Below are 20,063 nucleotides of genomic sequence, written 5' to 3'. Positions count from 1 at the left end.
AGCTACACATGATTAACTAACAAGCTACCTCTTTACTTTCAGGGACCAGGGCACCTCTGTGTGCAGTTTGATGACACCTGCACCATTGCAGGTAACTAGACACCTTATGAATGTCTCCAATTGAGATTAAAGGAGAGGACCACGTGTGAGATGCGGGGAGGGGCAAAGTCCCCTGAGAGCATCATCCAGAAATGTTGCAGAGACAGAGGACAGAAATCATAATAATGATCAGTTGTCTTGGGCTGGGAGCAGGGTGATAGTGTTCGGTTGGTGGGGGTCGGGGGTTGGGGGGGTTAGGGTTAGCGACTGAACCAGAAAGCACAGTACAGGAAGACGTCTCTCTCTCTCTCTTCAGGGTCAGAGGTCAAATGTCTATCTCCCACACCCATTTCCATGACGACAGGGCCAGGCATCGTGACCTTATTTGTTCCCTTGGTTTTTCATCATATCTGAGGAGAGGACAGAGAGGGAGAAACAGAGAAGATTAACGTTAGTTAGAGAAACACTGCTATAGATCAGGCACCTGCTGTGTGTGTGTGTGTGTGTGTGTGTGTGTGTGTGTGTGTGTGTGTGTGTGTGTGTGTGTGTGTGTGTATACTGTACGTGTGTGTGTGTGTGTGTGTGTGTGTGTGTGTGTGTGTGTGTGTGTGTGTGTGCATGTGCACGTGTGATGTGTGTGTGTGCGTGTGTGTGTGTGTGCATACTGTACGTGTGTGTGTGTGTGTGTGTGTGTGTGTGTGTGTGTGTGTGTGTGTGTGTGTGTATATGTGTGTGCTTGCATGCATGCCCGCCTCTAACCTTGCAGGGTCTGATTGACCTCGTTGGGGATGTCCTCCAGCTCCTGCAGGTTGTTGAACAGCTCCAGGGCGGTGGCCTGGCCCGGGGGCCGACGGCTCTTCCACAGGCCCAGCATCTTGAACTTCTGCATGGTCACCTCCTTCTCGTTGGCCTGGATGTCCTCCAGCTCTCTGGAGCTCAGGTCCAGGATGATGGCCACCTGCTTCCACACCTTCCCCAGCCTCTTGGCCACCTGGAGCAGCTGCTTGTCTGTGAGCTCCGGGGTCAGCCCCCCCATCCGCACCCCGTCTGGAGAGAGAGATCCCACAAACCGTCAGGCGAGGAAGGCTCTGAACGGCCCCGTTAAAGCGAGGTGGGACCCGGCAAGAATACACCATGATGACTGAGGGAGTTTTTCCTCTGAGGGAGGGAGTTTTTCCTCAGAGGGATTTTTCATTGCCACCGTGCCCGATATTTTTCTCCCCTCTCGGGTGTTTTTTCCTTGGCTTACTCCTGGGCGTCTATGATTTGGTGTTAGATCACACTGTTTGTATTGTATTTATTGTTTATATTGTTTATTGTGATTTTGTTGTGACATTGCACCTTGTTGCAACTTGATCGATTGATTAAACTTGAGTTCTGAGTGGTCTAACTTTTGGCTTTCACATAAAAAGCATTGAGGTCAGAACATGGCAACGAACATTGAGTTTGGGATTCCGGCCCCAAGCCTGTGAGATCTACGGTCTCAACAGAAAATACAGTACCAGTCAAAAGTTTGGACACACCTTGCCAAGAGTGTGCAAAGCTGTCATCAAAGCAAAAGGTGGCTACTTTGAAGAATCTAAAATATAAAACATATTCTGGTTTGTTTAAGACTTTTTTGTTTACTATATAATTCCATATGTGTTCCTTCATAGTTTTGATGTCTTCAATATTAATCTACAATGTAGAAAATAATAAAAATAAAGAAAAACCATTGAATGAGAAGGTGTGTCCAAACTTTTGACTGGTACTGTAGATCACCTGACTCATCAGTCCATCGAGGTCTCTTATTGGTCGCCTCTTCCTCGGACGTGCTGGTGCTCCTCTTTCTGCCTGCGGGGGTTGGAGGAAGACGCTGTCACTCAAAGTGATCTCAGTAACTTCGCAGGGGGTCGATAGTAAACAGAAGCTGACAGAAAACAAACAAACAGGTAACAATCTTACCGTCTGTTTGTCTCCTTGGTTTCCTTGGCTCAACTTCTCTGTCTACACAGTCACCTGACATGAAGGCAAGAGATACGCATCAGAGGACCAACACACTCAACCATACACATCATACACGTACACGTGTGTGCACGCACACTCACACACGTTCACACACACACACGCTTACACACGCACACACACAGGCTCACAAACAAACACACACACGTTCACACACGCACGCACACACACACACTCACAAACAAACACACACACATTCACACACGCTTACAAACAAACACACACACGCTCACACATGCACACACACACGCTCACAAACAAACACACACACGCTCACACACGCACACACATGTTCATACACACACATGCTCACACACACACAGACACACGCTCACAAACAAACACACACGCACATGTGCTTACCCTCCCTGATGGTGGCTGACCACACAGTCTGCTCTGTCTCAATCTCTATGAGAGACAGTTTGAAAGGAGGAGGCTGATCAAAGAACGCCTCGAAGTACCCCTTCAACTTAGTCACAGCCAGCGTGAACTGCAAGTCCTGTAGGGCAGGGCAGAGGACACGCACACGCACACACACACACGCACAGGCACACACACACACACACACACACACACACACACACACACACACACACACACACAGGTGGAGTATCTGGTGAGTGTGTGTCAGAGGAGACAACGCTTGAGAAGTTAAAGAGCATCTCTCTCACACACTCACACTCACACACACACACACACACACACAAACACACACACACACACACACACACACACACACACCTCAGGGTTGATCTCTCCCTCTGGTTCGCTGACGAGGCGGTACCTCCTCTCGTCCAGCTGACAGGTGGGAGGTTTCTCTATCTTCAGGTAACGCCTCCTAGAGATCCGCACCTCCTTCACTATGTCCTGTAACACACGGAGCAGGGGAGGGGGGGGGGGGGGAGGGGGGAGGGGGGGTGGAGAGACGAGGGTATAGAGAGAGGGGGGGAGGGAGAGAGGGAGGGGTGGTGGAGAGAGGGGAGGGTCGAGAGGGAGAGAGGGGGAGAGGGAGAGAGATTGGGGGCGTGGAGGGTGGGGAGGGGAGAGGGGAGAGGGAGAGAGTGAGGGTAGAGAGAGGGGGAGGGAGCGAGGATAGGTGGAGAGAAGGAGGAAGGGGGGATGAAAGAAAAAGAAAAAGAAAAGTGAGAGCTGAATTGGTTTGGTTGGTGGAGGGCTGACAGGGAATGCAACAGTCTTTTCCCTGATCAATCTGGTGAAGCTATGGGGGGGGGGGGGGGGGCAGAGAAGCTCTTTTCCCAGGTCAGTTTGGTGGATTTTTGGGGCAGTTCTGAGTCTGGCTTTTCCCTCCACCACAGACACGACATGTAATCACTAAGCATAAAACATAATAAAATATCACACACACACACACACACAGATACACACACACACACAGACAGACAGACACACACACACACACACACACAGTCACACACACACACAGTCACACACACACACAGTCACACACACAGTCACACACACACACACACACACACACAGACACAGACACACAGACACACACACACACACACACACACACACACACAGTGCCAGGAAGTCAGGGCTGTGGGCATTACCATCTCTCAGACTCATGCTGCATTGTTACATTAATGGGTGACACACACACACACACACACACACACACACACACACACACACACACACACACACACACACACACACACACACACACACACACACTCACACACACACACTCACACACACTCACACACACCAAACACACAGTCTCACACACACACACAAAACACACACACACACACAAAAACAAACACACACAAAAACACACACACACTCACACACCAAGCACCACAGACTTCCACTCAGCCAGAGAGTCTTCAGAGTGCCAGGAAGTCAGGGCTGTGGGTGTTACCATCTCTCAGACTCATGCTGCATTGTTACAGTAATGGGTGACACCGTGAGGAGCCTCCGTGCCCACACCACCAGACTCACGAAAAGCTTCATACCCCAAGCTGTCAGGAAGCTAAATTCTCTCCCCTCACTTCCCCCAGCCACATCCTCCAAGCTGTCAGGAAGCTGAAACCTTCAGCCCCCCCCCCCCCCCCCCCAAAACACTACGGACTCTGGACAATCCACTATTCTATTGCTACAATGCACTATTGCACTATTATTTTTTTATACAGAATACACAGTATTTGGCTGCTATTTACTGTCTTTACTGACTGCTCTTTTTGCACTGTTTAAATTATTTTTATTGAATGTTTTACTTTTAGTATGTGTTATCTGTTGTGCCTGGGCACTTTATCTGTCTCACCGTGGGAGAGTGAGAAACGTCCTCTCGATTCCTTTGTATGTCTTGACATGTGAAGAATTGACAATAAAGCCACTTTGACTTTGACTTTGACTGACACACACACACGCACGCACACACGCACACACACACACACACAATCACAATCACACACACAATCACAATCACACACAATCACACACACACACAATCACACACACACACACACACGCACGCACACACACAATCACACACACACACAATCACAATCACACACACGCACACACACACACACACACACACACACGTCTCACTTTGATATCAGAGGAGTTGTTGGTGGCCAGGTAGATGCGGAAGGAACTGGAGGCGGTCTGAGCCAGCTCCTTGTAGACCAGGACCACCCCGTGGCGCTCCACGGGCAGCTGGCTCTGGACGATGGGCCCCACGGGGGACAGGGACGACACCCGCCACTTCACATGGCTCCCGGAGTGGTCCACCGTGGGCTCGATCACCGGACCGCTGTCCTTGATGTGGAGCACGCTGAAGGTCATCTCCCTGTCCGGGTCTGCGGGGGGGATGAGGGGGGGTAGTCAGGACTTTTCCACAGGTCTTTCTTTTTTCTTTTTTTCTTTTTTTTTTTTTACACGGGTGCATTTACATTTACATTAACATTTATAGCATTTAGCAGACTAAGCAACTTACAACAAATACATTTGTTTAAGTAAGTGAATCATCTATCCAACAGTCATCACCCCCCCCCCCCCACACACAATGAAAACGTGTCAAGAGAGACGACCTACTGGTAGATGGAACATGTGTATGACTTGGCTCGTTTTTTTAACACATTTTTAGATGGTCTTTTCTATTATTGACAACAGCCCCCCCCCCCTAAACCTAACCCTAACACCCCCCCCCCCCCCCTCCCCCCTTAACCCTAACCCTAACCCCACCCCACCCCCCTCCCCACCCCCACCCCACCGACATCATGAGTCATGCCCTGTGGCGTCCTCACCAGCCAGGCACAGCGAGTGGGGGAACTGGATGGACTTGAGGACGGAGGAGGGGCTGTCGACGCAGTCCACGTTGAAGATGGGCCCGGCGAACCGCCACGAGTCACGGAGGAACATTCCGAACTTGGACCAGGACAGGACGGAGTAGCGGACCAGCACCCTCTGGGACACCTCGAACACCAAGCCCGTGACGGAGCACTCATACGTCCCGTCGCCATCCAGCTGTACCCTGATACACACGCACACACACACACGCACACACGTGTGTGCAGATAACAGATAACCACCAGCTGCATATGACTCCGATCCTGCTGGGTGGATTTCCACACACAACAGGGTGAGGAGGTAACTCACTGTAGCCGTCCTTTCGAGATCTTCCTGGGAGTAACAAGTTCATGGCCGTGGCTCTGTGAGAGAAGAGAGACAAGGTCTTAAACTGAACGCCCGATATATTGAGCAACATTTCAAAATGCTACTGTATGACCATGACACATGTATGTCAGACATTACCAGTTGGTTCTATACCAGAGGATCTAGCAGGGTTAGTTTTTGTTAACTCAGTTTTTGTTAACTCACCTGTTGAATGGCTTTGCATTTTTCGCAGCATGGCTTGAAGTGCCCTTCTGTCAGGAGAGGGAAGGTTAAAACATGGAGGGAAGGAAGGAGAAACAGGTTATACAATGAAATGAACTCAGTGTGTGAGTGTGTGCGTGCGTGTGTGCGTGCGTGCGTGCGTGTATGTGTGTGTGTGTGTGTGTGTTGTGGTTGGGGCCGTGGTGACTTTGACTCAAAAATAGTTGTGTTCCCCCTCTGTTTACCATCTGGGTCAATGCCTACCTGAGTCAAGGTCTGTGAGAGAGTGTACTGGTGTGTATAAATAGCACAGTAAAACATGCACAGCACCTATGGGTGGGGCTGGGAGAATACAGGCCCTGCAGAACAACCAACTTCACAGAAATACTCCCACACACACACACACACACACTTTACTTCTGCTTCTATAATGTGTCAACATTTCGGTCGGTGACCTTTACCAAGACATGGTTCTTACTCACATTATTGCTCTTGCACTTTAGTGGATGGTTGGTTCTCACTCACCATGTGTGGGACCCCCATGTGTGGGACCCCCAGTGTCCGGCTCCCCAGATTCTGCTGGAACAGAAGAAGAGGGGATCAGCGGTTTAAAGACACCAAGGAAACGTCATGATAAGAGGGTAGTTCTATGGTAATGACATGTAACATTTAAAAAAAACTACAAAATAAAACTACATATCCTACATTTCACTGTTATTACCATCTTATCACAAAGCAAAGTACAACAATACAATAATATAGAAATAGGGGACCGTCTTGCGGAATATTGACGAGTTATTTTTTACGTATTTGTTACTTTATTACTTTAGTAATTATTCATGGTAATTATTAGTAATTATTCATGGTAATAACTAGTAATTATTCATGGTAATAACTAGTAATTATTCATGGTAATTATTAGTAATTATTCATGGTAATAACTAGTAATTATTCATGGTAATTACTAGTAATTATTCATGGTTACTATGTTTTTACCCACTTACTATAACATAAGAGTTGCCAGAAAGATAGACTATCTACCTAATGACATCACCTAATGACAATCTACCTAATGACATCACCCAGGTCGCTGGTCTGGCTTTGTTCCATCTCCATTCTGAATCGATTTTGGAGACGCAGATCAAACCTGACCATGTTTGTTCATTCTTACCTCTCTCTCCACCTCTCTCTGCACCTCTCTCTCCACCTCTCTCTCCACCTCTCTCTGCAGAGCCTTCTGTAGAAAGACAAAGCCAGCAGGGTTTGGTTAGACTAGAGGATCAGATAAAGCCTGGAGATTCACTCTGTGAAGGATGGATTTGATCTCTACCAGCCCCTCACCAGAATCATCTTCCTCCTCCTCCCCCTCCTCCTCCTCTTCCTCCTCCTCCTCCTCTTCTTCTGAACTGTCCTCAGCAGACGTGCCTGTGTTTTCTGGTGGAAAAGAATCCATACCAGATGAGGGCAGTGAAAACTTTTAAGTGAGTGAAATCCAACTAAGTTCTTCATTAGGAGTGAGAGAAATGGATTGGTAGTTCAAAGACTCCTTGAGAGAGGATAGGGTCTCTACACGTTCCCACCAATGAAAGTAAAGAGTTTCCGTCTGTGTCATTTTAGGAAAGAATGGCATTTAGGCAGAAGTTGCTCGCATTCAAGTGTAATGACACTCTAAACATCTCTCTCTATCAGGTAGATATGTACAGTACTAGTCAAAAGTTTGGACACAAACTTGCCAAGAGTGTGCAAAGCTGTCATTAAAGCAAAAGGCGGCTACTTTGAAGAATCTAAAATATAAAACATATTCTGGTTTGTTTAACACTTTTTTGTTTACTACATAATTCCATATGTGTTCCTTCATATTAATCTACAATGTAGAAAATAATAAAATAAAGAAAGAAAGAAAAACCATTGAATGAGAAGGTGTGTCCAAACTTTTGACTGGTACTGTAGATCAACATGTAGTAAAGCTGTGCTTACCTGAGCCACTGTTGTCACTTTCAGTCACAAGACCTGCAACGACAGAACGCAGTTAGAAGGGGCTTCACACACCACAGGGCCGACCCAAACCGTACTGTGCTGGCTCTGAGATTTTCTTTTCGCGCGATCCTTTCCAGTGCTGTTTCAGCAACTATGGTGGATGTGTATCCAGGCCAGCCCAGTACAGCTCAGCTTGGTTCAGCTCTGTAGTAGTTGAGCAAAGGGAAGAAGCTTCTCTAGACGAGACTCTATTAGGTTAAGGGGCTACGGGGGTCTCTATGGGATTGGGCAGTCCTCTCTTAATCTCGGCACCCAGAATCTTATCTCTCGATTACAACCTGATTTGCACGCATTGCACGAAATGAAAACGTGGGAGTCAGCTGAATACGTTTTTTTCGATGCATGTCGTTTAGCGGGAGGGCGGCGTGCAGTACGCTTGAAATCCCTGCCTCCATTTCAGCCTTAACTTTACCCACAAGGCACTGGGGCTCTCAGAAAGCCTATTTTTGCCTGCAAGACAGTGAATGCGTCATTGTGCTAAATAGACCCAAGAGGACTGTGTCTCCGTCAACAACACTTCATCCTCTGAGCTCTCCCTTAAGCCAGGACCTAAAAGGGGATGTGAGTATCTAGAGGAAACTAATATATACACCAGGGGTGACTGGCGGAGGTAGAAATCGGAGGACGAGCTCATTGTAATGCATGGAACGGAATGGTATGAAACACTTCTACCTCCACCAGCCTCCACTGATCCACAGTACTGAACAGTAACGCCTCCTTTCTCCTGTCAAATACAAGTACGGTACATGCCTGTTTCACTGTCCAATCAACATCATCATTCAACTCCTGAACACTTCCTAAGAAGAGCACCTAAAAAGAGGATACGTCTGGCAACCAAAATAACCCACTCGTATATAGAAACACCCACTCATCTCTACCCTAAACATACATAGAAACACCCACTCATCTCTACCCTAAACATACATAGCAACACCCACTCATCTCTACCCTAAACATACATAGAAACACCCACTCATCTCTACCCTAAACATACATAGCAACACCCACTCATCTCTACCCTAAACATACATAGCAACACCCACTCATCTCTACCCTAAACATACATAGCAACACCCACTCATCTCTACCCTAAACATACATAGCAACACCCACTCATCTCTACCCTAAACATACATAGCAACACCCACTCATCTCTACCCTAAACATACATAGCAACACCCACTCATCTCTACCCTAAACATACAGTGCTTTCGGAAAGTATTCAGACCCCTTCACTTTTTCCACATTTTGTTGTGTTATAGACATAATTTAAAATCGATTAAAAAAAAATGTTTTGCCATCAATCCACACACAATATCCCATAATGACAATGTTGTCCCATCGACTGTGCTTTTTCCTCTCCACCATTCAACTTTGCAGATTTTTTAAGTCTCCCCAGGCCTCAGGGTAGCAATCCTGACAACCTGATCTACACGGTGTGTAATCGATTCCTATGCAAATCAGAGACCCTATAAAAAGATATTAATTCCAAAATTACAGCTATTATCCTTGCATTAAGATGGACTCAATTTAAGAGTGCAAAGGGTCTGAATACTTATGTACATGAGGTATTTCTGTATTTCAATTTTAATAAATTTACCGAAATTTCCAAAAACGTGTTTTCGCTTTGTCATTCTGGGGTATTGTGTGTGGATTGATGGCAAATTCTTTTAATTTAATCAATTTTAAATTAAGTCTATAACACAACAAAATGTGGAAAAAGTGAAGGGGTCTGAATACTTTCCGAAGGCACTGTATAACTGGTCAGTGACAGAAAATATCTATATTATATATTTGTTCCATGACTCAGGATTTTTCAACACTTTGTGTCAACTGAAACCAATCGAGTAAAAGATAAGTACATTTTGTGGTTCAATGAACCATGATTACCTCATCTCTGTACACACACACACACTTCTTCACACATCCTCTGAAACTTCCCCACGTCTCACACATAGAATGCACAGCCCCCTACATTACGCAGTACTTATTGAGGGTACGTCCCTCCTTTCAGTGGCTCTGCTGCTGCTTATGTTGACAGCACATACTAGTAATTTATGCGGATGCTCTTTTACGATTTACAAACAATTCCACAGGTGAGTGATGAGTACTTGCTTATTCAAACCTCTCCCATGTACCTCTACCAGACCTGGGTTCAGAGTCATCTTTATTTGATAGGGATCAAAGGGGAAATCAAAAAAATTTTTTTTTTTTTGCACACCCGAGACAGCCAACACATACACTGCAAACCCGCCCACGAAATAAGACACTTGCTCTGGGGTCAGCACCACGTCAGGCAGCCCTGGAGGGATTTGGGGTTAAGTGCCTTTGCTCAAGGGCACAACGGGAGTGTCGGCACCTCAGCGATGAGGCCAGCCACCCTCCAGTCACCAGCTCACAATTGGCACCCTCCCATGCGGGTGGGTGGGGATCGAACCAGCGATCTACCGATGGCTGGCCGGCCTCTCTAACCTCACGGCTACCTGCCACCCCCCAAAAAGAAAAGTAGCAATACTTTGACGTTGAAAAAGTACCAAAACTTTGAGCGTTTGATTATGTCTGCCAGATGGGTGGGGAGATTCTACTTTTGCGACTATCCCATTGGTTCCATTGTCCCAGGCAAACTCAATTGAGCACAGCTTAAGTCTTTGAAATTTCAAATACTACCATTTGAACCCCGGTCTGCCCTGTTCCTAAAGTGGAAGTGGAATAATGTGGTGAGGTCCATTACTGTCCATGTGGATGGAACCAGGGGCAACTGCAGAGGCAAGGGGGGGCTCTTGGCCACCCCTGCCCAGCTGGAGTGAGTGTCTGTGGGCCAGGCTGTTTGGCTGAGTGCCTAGGCTAATGGATGTAGCCTGTCCTGAGAGCTTTATCTCTGAGACTGAGAGACAAGACCTCTGACTGCTCCACTCCCCCTCTCTCTCTTGCTCCCCCTCTCTCCCCCCCTCCCTCTCTTCCTCATCTCTCTCTCCCCAAGCATCTGTCTCCTATCTCCCTCCCTCTCTCACCCCTACGCTTCTCTCCCTTCTCTCCTTCCACATAACTACTCCCCCTAGTCTGACACACACACACACACACACACACACACACACACACACACACACACACACCTAGATCATTTACTGGTGTTGTCTGCCATCTGCTGGTCTGAACTAACAGACAAGTCAAACCTCAATGTAAAATCTATTTAGCATGTGAGCAAGGGCATGAACAATACATTAAATGCAACCTAAACATAGCCTTTACAAGGCAGCAAAGTAACATTAAGAAAACAGTTGGGCAGAGGTGAGTTTCATTTGCTTAAATGCTGCTTCTAACAGGTCATTAGAAAATGCATTTTTAAATCAATTCCACTTCTATGGTTTCTAAGTCCACATCTGTGATGAGCCTCTTCCTATCAGAATCCTAATCTTCACCTGGGATGAGCCTCTTCCTATCAGAATCCTTATCTTCTGGGATGTGGAACACTCAACAGAGAGCTGTGCTGTTGAGTAGAAAGGTAAAGAAGGGATACAGCGCCATCTAGTGGAGAACTCAATGTCACCCTCAGCTAACAGACATGAGGCCAGAGTTGCAGAGAGAGAAAGAAAGAGAGAAAGAAAAAAGAGAGAGGGAGCGAAAGAAAGAAAGTGTGAAAGAGAGTGAGAAAGAAAAAGAAAGAGCGACAGAGAGCACGAGAGAGAGAGAGAGAGAGGGAGAGAGAGAGAGAAAGAAAGAGAGAGGAGTCGCTGCTTACCTTTCTGTTCAGCTGCAGGGATGTCTCCATCTCTGTAACGGAAGAGATACAGGGATGAGAGAGAGCAGGGTTAGAGTGAACCTGGTCCTGGCTAGAATCACAACAGTAGATTTATAATCTCAGCAATGACAGAATGGTGTATGGAACAGTTTATTTGGAGGGTGGGGTGGTGGAGGTGGTGGTGGGGGGTGGGGGGTGTTGAAAAGAGGTTGAACTGTCCAGCTGCAGCGGGGTGCGGGTGGGGGCGCAGGGGTGAGCAGCACTTCCTCTCTCTACCGTACACACACAGGCAGAGACAGACCACACACACGCACACACTTGCACAAAAACAGGAAGCCCACTGTAATAACTGCCGACACCAGTCAGTCTTGTCCTGCATGTTGAGCATTAGCGCCAGACTGTACAATCACTGTACATCTATATCTACAACAATGAACATCACTGTTGATGTCAGAGTATTATGATTATTATTATTATTATTATTATTACAGTAATGATACTTCATTCACAGGTATTCTCCTCTCAGACAACAGCAGTCACTCGTTGATGCCAATCTGATCCATTCTGACAGGAGTCAACACGTCTCAGACGCAGGTCACAGGTCAGTTTAGGGGAGGTCAAAAGTTGAACACTGCCATAAAACATTGCGGCCTCTTTTAACCTCATCAGACTACGCCTGATAAACCAATGGGTTTTCTCACATTGTTCTCAAGGCAGCTGAGCAGGAAATATTGTTTTTATGTTACATGCAACACAGCCAACCGGTTTCCATATCAAAACCAAAGCTGCTGCTGGTTTCCATGGCTGTCCTCTCTGTAGTGTCAACATGCTCTGCCCACTCCTCTGTTCTCTCCATCCCTGTCTATACAAGTCTTTCAGTCATTTCCCTAACGCATCTATTTATCTTTCTGTCTGTGCCTCTGTCTGTCTGTCTGTCTGCTTGTCTGTCTCTGTTTGTCTGTCTGTCTGTCTGTCTCTGTTTGTCTGTCTGTCTCTGTTTGTCTGCCTGCCTGTCTGTCTGTCTGTCTGTCTGCCTTGCTGTCTGTCTCCCTGCCTGTCTCCCTGCCTTTCTGCCTGCCTGCTTGTCTGTCTGCCTGCCTGCTTGTCTGTCTGCCTGTCTGTCTGTCTCTGTTTGTCTGTCTGCCTGCCTGCCTGTCTGTCTCTGTTTGTCTGTCTGCCTGTCTCCCTGCCTGTCTCCCTGCCTTTCTGCCTGCCTGTCTGTCTGTCTGCCTGCCTGCCTGCCTGCCTGCCTGCCTGTCTGCTTGCCTGTCTGTCTGTGGGAGAGATAAAGCCACAGCATTTGCATGTTTCCTGCAACCCTACATCAACATGCAGACCAACAGAGCCTGTGAAACTAGATAAGCAATTGTCAGTTACAAGTTCTCATCTATATACTGTATGGACTAGCCTGTACATAGGGCTACGGGTAAGGGTTTCACAGTTCATATCAAACCTAGTTCATAACAGCATTAATGACACACTAAAGTGTCAATAAGGTGCTAAACTTTATGGCTTTATGTGTGATAAATATTGGATTTACTGAACATTGTATCCTACAGTAGGCTATTGTTATGTTTGTAATGTACCCAGGGACCACAGGACTTTGTCCCTGACAAATAAACCAATTCATTAAATCATTAGACCCTGGATCACCAGCATCCTCAGTGAGGAGAGATTCTTCCACCATGGAATCTCAAAGCTCTTCTCGTTTCTCTCTGTGGGCAGAAGGGTGTGGCCCCAGGTGTCTGCTTCACAGAGGGACTTTTCCAGCCTCCATCGTACGCGAAACACATCCAGGCAATGATCCGACAGTAGTGCTCTCCAGGGACAGAAACAGCACCAGTTTCACATCTCTCACCTTTCACTCCTCACGGGGGGGTTGGTGGTGACTCACCAAAACAGCATGCTAGCTAGCTAGCCTATCTATTATGAATGAAGGACGTGGAATAAGATCTGTACATCTAAAATGAGTTTTCCATAGTCGAAACATGTTGTTGTCATAAAACATCTCCATCTACCACAACTGCGGTAGCCTTTCACCAACTGAAGTAACCGCTCCTTGAGATCGTAAACTATGTGTAACTTTGGAGTTTCATTGAAAGTAGGACCACTTTAGTAGTAGGATGAAGTCGTTCTTGTCGTTACACATTTGGTGCTGCATGAGTAACAATAAAGAGTCTAAAATGTAATTTCACACGCTCAGACCGGCTACTCTTGGACAAAATTACGATAAGAATGACTTAGGTTCACAGAGCACTTGAAGGATGCTGTGAGGGTCTGTGGGATCTCCCTCTACTTCATGAGAACAATGTCATTTTTCCACGGCAGGTGTCTTACAGGGCGCCATGACGGACACTGTCCTTATTTGCAAACATTTAAAACCTGTTGTGCCCTCACCAGGAGAACACCAACACAACTCGTCGTTAGATTCTACTCGAACTAGTCTGTATTCATTGATTGTTGTTTATGTCGTGAAGAAATGTACACAAACATGACTTCCCATGTACACAAACATGACTTGGTGTTGCTTGATTCTGGTGGGAAGATACAGCATACACGTGGCCGTCTTGTTATCAAGTTAAACATGAGCGTCACATTGTTGCATTTGACATTAAATAATGATTGTAGTTACATCGTAATAAGCCTGGTAACATTCTAGAAGGCCGAGCGATACGCCACGGTCCTGTGAGTGTCAAAGTTGCAAGTGTTATTTTTTTCCTCATGGGTGTGTTTTGGCACTATCAATGAATCAACATATTTCAGTTGGCCACAAACAACCCAATCCTGCGTCCCGTCATCCTTTCACTTCACGCCTCTGGATTCAATTAAAGGAAATTACAGGCCTGCAGCATTCGGGTTGTTTCCTTTGAGCTGCGCGTAACAACAAAAGAAATCGCACATTTAGGACCATCACGTGAATATCCAGGCAGATCTGTCGCATCCTTTGTCATGCTCTCTAACCTAAACCTAGGACAACGGCATGGGCATTATTAGGCTGTTTAGCGTTTGTTCTCCGGTGATGACGCTTACCCCTCTTCCAGATGACAAGCGGTCCCACAGCTCGCCATCCTCGCCACCATCCTGGTGTTGTATTATTGCTGTAAAGGTTTGCGACGTCTTCGTTTTACCGCTGTGACGTCCCGGCGTACCTGCCTCTTTAAAAGGGAAGTCACTAATCGTCGCCGATGAAACAACAAAAAATGAAACGCGCTCTAAATGACGGCGCAAACCCGAATGTAACGCTCTGCGCATCCCTTTGTTCAGTTTGGTGCTGTTATCTTTTAGTTTGCACACACATGTTCTGTCTAATGATCTATATAGATCAGTGGTTCTATCCCAAGGCAAAGCATAGATCATGTGAAGAAAAAATCCTTTCTCCAAAAGCATGCAGAATTCTCAAAATAAATCATGTTCCCTTGTTTATGATGCAGTTGTAGTTCGAGCGTAAAATACTGATCTTATAAATGTGTTCATATTGTTTCCTCCAGATCTGTTTTCTTTTGGTGCGCAGGAACTGCTCCAGTGGGCGGGGTCATATTATCCCGCCTTTAGCAGCATTGGCCAATGATTTACGCACTTCGTTTTGCCGCTTTTTGTCGGCTGACCACTTTCACTGTGACTTCAGGAAGAAGTCAACCCCTTGGACTCTTTTCCACATTTTGTTGTGTTACAATCTGACTTTAAAGTAGATTTCATTGATTGTATTTGTCACTGATCTACACAAAATACCCCACAATGTGAAAGGGAAAATTATTTTGTGACATTTTTACAAATAATAACACATTTTTACAAATAACAAACCAAAAAAATAACAAATACAAGTATACAACATGACTTAAACACAACATGACCCCAACACAACAGAACCTATGTTTGTGAGTGCGGCGGATATCCAAGGGAGCGTTGGATGTCTCTGAGGGTGGTTCGGACCGGGTCATCTCTAGGCGCAGGCACCAGAACCTTAGCTCGCTTCGGGGGTAAGGAGGCGCGTACGTGCACGTTTCTTTGCTGGGGCATTGCCAGCCTCGGACGTCCACAGGAACATCCATATCAAGGCAATCGAGAAAGAACTGAAACAATCACCATGATTGACACCCATGGGGGTGGAGCGATGTCCCCGCGAAACAAAACATTGAGAATGTGGCCCGTGGGCCAATCGAAAATGTCCAACTTTGGGGCAATTAGCGAGTGCTACGCCGAACCTTGGCTGAAAATGGATCCCACAAACAACTGTTGGTATGGAGGAAACATCATCTGTCTACATTTAAGCTTCAGTCCCCTAAACACCTGATGAATGTTTTTGCGTACGTGTGAACCAGCTGTCCTGTCATCTAACGGACGTCTAACTGAGACGTTGACTTAGAGTGCCCAAAACTGAACTAACACTATGCTTCATTCATGATTGGTCCTGAAAAGTGCTTCACACAGTGAGTCTTTGAGAAATAACTGTCGGGCTCCCCACAGTGCCTTGGTCGAAAAGACTGCGTCTCGATCTTGCGACTCTCGTAAATTTCAAGCAGCCAAGCAACAAGTTGGACAGATTTAGTTCCAATCATGCAACAGGTATTGAAAGGCGTTGATCAGTCAGCGCTCTCATTTGGGCTTGGTGTGCAGGAGACCTGGGTTGGATCCCTCGCAGTTACATGGGGGAGGCGGTCAAAATTGTGATGAATGAGTATCGGAGGTGGTTTGGCAGCACACTCTCCTTATGGTTAGTGTCGTGTTCATTGTAATGCATTGTAGTACATTGAAATGCCAATACATAAGCACCCATTAGGTGGCGCTAGTACACCAGTGATTCCACATACCTATACCGGATAGAAGAAAGTAGTAGTAGAAGAATACGTGCACCGTGATGGCAGATGGCTAGTAAAGATGCACATTAGGAGATGCACCTGTGTTTAATGACCCACACACCACCCAACAGGTAGCTCTGTCTGAAACAAGTGTTGCTCTTGGGCCAGGAGGATGGCCTCTTGGTGTAATGGTATACCCTTCAGCTCGCCTTGTGTGGGAGACCCAGGTTCAAGCCGTACCTGTTACATCCATACAAGGTCCTGTCAAGTCCTCCTCTAAAATGTTCTTAGAGCAGGAACATTCGAGAGCCAGAATCTGCAGTACGTCTAACCAACCACCAGATGTCGCAATCTACAATAGAAAAGAGTCCACAAAACTATCCTACTGATGATATTGTATAAGAGTAAGTTCATGCGAATAAGCCATATCTTGAGCACATCTGTATGTAAACGTTTCGCCATCTTGAATTAGTCGCAGGAGTTGCTTCTGACTTGTGATGGAGTTGCCAGGTCAGAGTAGGTGTGGGTGTGGTTCAGCAAGGGGAAGATAAGGAAAGTACCTCATAAAAACATTACAATACACCTTAGACAGAGGTCAGAGGTCATGAATGTGATAGTGCTTTGCAGCAAAGCTCTGTGAAAGAATAAAACTAGCTGAGCCACCCCCCCCCCCTTTCTCTCTCTCTCTCTCTCTCTCTCTCTCTCTCTCTTTCTCTCTCTCTCTCTCTCTCTCTCTCTCTGTGGTGTCCTGGGAGTGAGGGATGAGTTCAGGATCAAGGGCTTTCATATCGATCCTCTACTCATCAAGAGAGGATGACTGGATCTCCTCCTTTTCTCCTCTCCCTCTATAGGACTACAGGATAGCTCACTGATAGTTTGCTTTATGATAGGTGCGTAAAGGAAGTGTGTGTGTGTGTGTGTGTGTGTGTGTGTGTGTGTGTGTTTTGTGCATACATGTGCATGTGTGTGCACCCGCATATGTGTGTGTGTGTGTGTGTGTGTGTGTGTGTGTGAGAGAGAGAGAGAAGGAGAGAGTTAACAGAAAGAGTAGACAGAGAGAGAGAGAGAGAGAGCGGGCGAGACGATACCACAGATTATCTTGCTTGGCCCGTCGGCCCCGCAGAGAGGGGAGGCCGCCGGAGAACTGATCTGAGTGTTAGAGATCCTGCAGGGAGAGCAGAGATAACCCACCCCCTGGAGCTCAGCCTGGATCAATACCCTCAATGTCAGAGACCAGCCAACGTTTAGGGAACTAGAGATATGCTCTCTTACTGTATGGGTTCTCTCAATGGGAGTCTAGCAGTGTGGACAAGGACCTCCCCGAAATCCGAACGTTAAAGGGGCAATCTGGGATTGGTACCTCCATTTTGGGGACTTAATCTAATTAATTCTATATAGATAACTCATGAGCTTAGTTCAACTGTCTTACTCCCAAGAACCCAAAAATCTAAACTCGTTTTACTCGTTTGGAAACAATGTAAATGATAAGAAAAACAATTGATTCAAAACCTGGTTTACGCTGAACATATTTAACTCATGGATGGTCAGCTCTTGCATCCAAAGCTTCACATATGAATTAATATATGCCATTTAGCTGACGCTTTTATCCAGAGCGACTTACATTGCAGTGAGTGCATACAGTTCAGTATATATGGTCCCAGCGGGAATCAAACCCACAACCTAGGGCGCTCAGTGGCGTAGCACACTAAGGCGCATACCATATCATTGCAAGGTCCCTGGTTTGATTCCGGCCATCGACATATCCTGCATGTCATCCCTCCTCTCTCTCACCCATCCTTCCTGTCAATCTCTACTGTCTCTACCCCAATAAAGCAGAAATGCCCTAAAAAATATATTTAAAAACACAACCTAAGCGTTGTTAGTGCCATGCTCTACCCACTGAGCCACAGAGTAATTTGAGAGGGGTTACATTTCCTCCAGCCCCATCCATCAGCTGTTTACCCAAACATGGGTAAATGGGTAAACCGCATTGCTGTTGTTTGAATCCCAGATTGCCCCTTCAACCATTTCTGGGGGAATACAAAAGAAGACCTAGTTCAGTGTACTCCTCCTCAGAGTAGCTGGGTTGAGACAGGAGCGTTAGGAAGAAGTCCTCCTTGGGTTGGGTGTCGTCTGGCAGCATGACAGGGCTTTTTTAGGGAAGGAAGGACAGACCTGTTTGGAAAGGGTGATGTCACCCACCCTGGAGGGTTAATATGACCCTCGCTGTGCTGGGGAGAGGGACGCCAAGCCATTATCCATCACACACACACATCAGACACGCACACACACACATCAGACACACACACACGCCATACACGCACACACAGACGCACGCACACACGCATACGCCATACACTCACGCACGCATGCACACGCACACACACACACACACACCATAAACGCACACGCGCACGCACACACACACACACACACACATCATACACACACACACACACACTCATAACGAGGTGTCCTCTTACTCTGGAGACGAGGAAAGCCATATTCTCTCAACTGAATTTCATGTTGAATAGGCCATTCCACCAGCAGGGTGAGTTACCACAGAGAAGACCCACTCTAACCAGAGACTGTCCTGCTGCTGCACTCCCCAGATACAGCCCCCTCTACAGGGGACGGTGAAGAAGACACCGGCTAGGGAGAGTCCAGCCTTCTATAGTGGTGATGATGATGATGATGATGATGATGATAATGATGATGATGCTGGTGGTGGTGATGATGATGATGCTGGTGATGATGATGATGATGCTGGTGGTGGTGATGATGGTGATGGTGATGATGATGATGCTGGTGATGATGATGATGGTGGTGGTGGTGATGATGATGATGCTGGTGGTGGTGATGATGATGATGATGATGCTGGTGATGATGATGATGCTGGTGGTGGTGATGATGGTGATGATGATGATGATGATGATGATGCTGGTGATGATGATGATGGTGATGCTGGTGGTGATGATGACGATGATGCTGGTGATGATGATGATGATGCTGGTGATGATGATGATGATGCTGGTGATGATGATGATGATGCTGGTGGTGATGATGATGATGATGATGATGATGATGATAACTTTCTTGATTCTTCTGGTCGTTATTCATTGAACATGTAGACAGACATAAAACACAACATGTCTCTCCTTCACCACAAGGTCCTTCATTAGCTTCCTCTTATTGATCAGAAAGATACCATATTCTCCGTCTGAGGCAATCGATGGCGATTGCATTAGCATCCACAAAAACATACAACTGAACACACACACACACACACACACACACACACACACACACACATACACACTCAGGAAGACACAACTAAACACAGAGGAAGCTCAATACACACCCCACCGCAATGTACCTAAAACCAATACACAGCCAGTCTCACGTTTTAACATTGGAGTATTTCACACGCGAAGGCAGTTAGGGTTAGGGTTAGGGTTAGGGTTAGGGTTTGCTTGCGGTGTCTCTTTAAGTAAGACGCCAGAGTTAGTCCCTCTGTCATCAACAAGTTATGCTTTCATATGTCAACTCACTTTGTGTTTATGGAGCTGACTTTAGCAGCAGACTATACAGTACAT

At 46.5% G+C, this 20,063-nt stretch overlaps 1 protein-coding gene across 6 annotated transcripts; it reads right to left on the bottom strand.

Annotated features, from left to right (window-relative positions):
- Positions 1–239: 239 nt before the first annotated feature.
- On the bottom strand, positions 240–15,130 carry LOC310812317 (uncharacterized protein). Of its 6 annotated transcripts, XM_083680823.1 has the most exons (17): positions 14,702–15,130; positions 11,672–11,703; positions 7,873–7,905; positions 7,237–7,329; positions 7,067–7,132; positions 6,421–6,474; positions 5,899–5,945; positions 5,677–5,729; positions 5,325–5,551; positions 4,627–4,877; positions 2,785–2,910; positions 2,407–2,542; positions 1,984–2,037; positions 1,801–1,872; positions 799–1,086; positions 402–449; positions 240–341 (listed from the first exon to the last, which is right to left on the bottom strand). In XM_083680823.1, the coding sequence occupies exons 1-16, from the start codon at positions 14,749–14,751 to the stop codon at positions 421–423; spliced, it is 1,611 nt and encodes a 536-aa protein (XP_083536949.1). In that variant the 5' UTR covers positions 14,752–15,130; the 3' UTR covers positions 240–341; positions 402–420. The 6 variants fall into 6 exon arrangements, with proteins under 6 accessions (XP_083536949.1, XP_083536948.1, XP_083536951.1 ...); XM_083680822.1 differs by having other exon boundaries at positions 240–449; positions 14,702–15,129; XM_083680825.1 differs by having other exon boundaries at positions 240–449; positions 5,899–5,942; positions 14,702–15,129.
- Positions 15,131–20,063: the final 4,933 nt, after the last annotated feature.

The sequence above is a fragment of the Argentina silus genome (assembly GCF_951799395.1).
Source record: "Argentina silus genome assembly, chromosome: 11".
NCBI lineage: Eukaryota > Metazoa > Chordata > Actinopteri > Argentiniformes > Argentinidae > Argentina > Argentina silus.
Note: the sequence above shows the minus strand (reverse complement) of the source record. Positions and strands in the feature narration are given on the sequence as shown.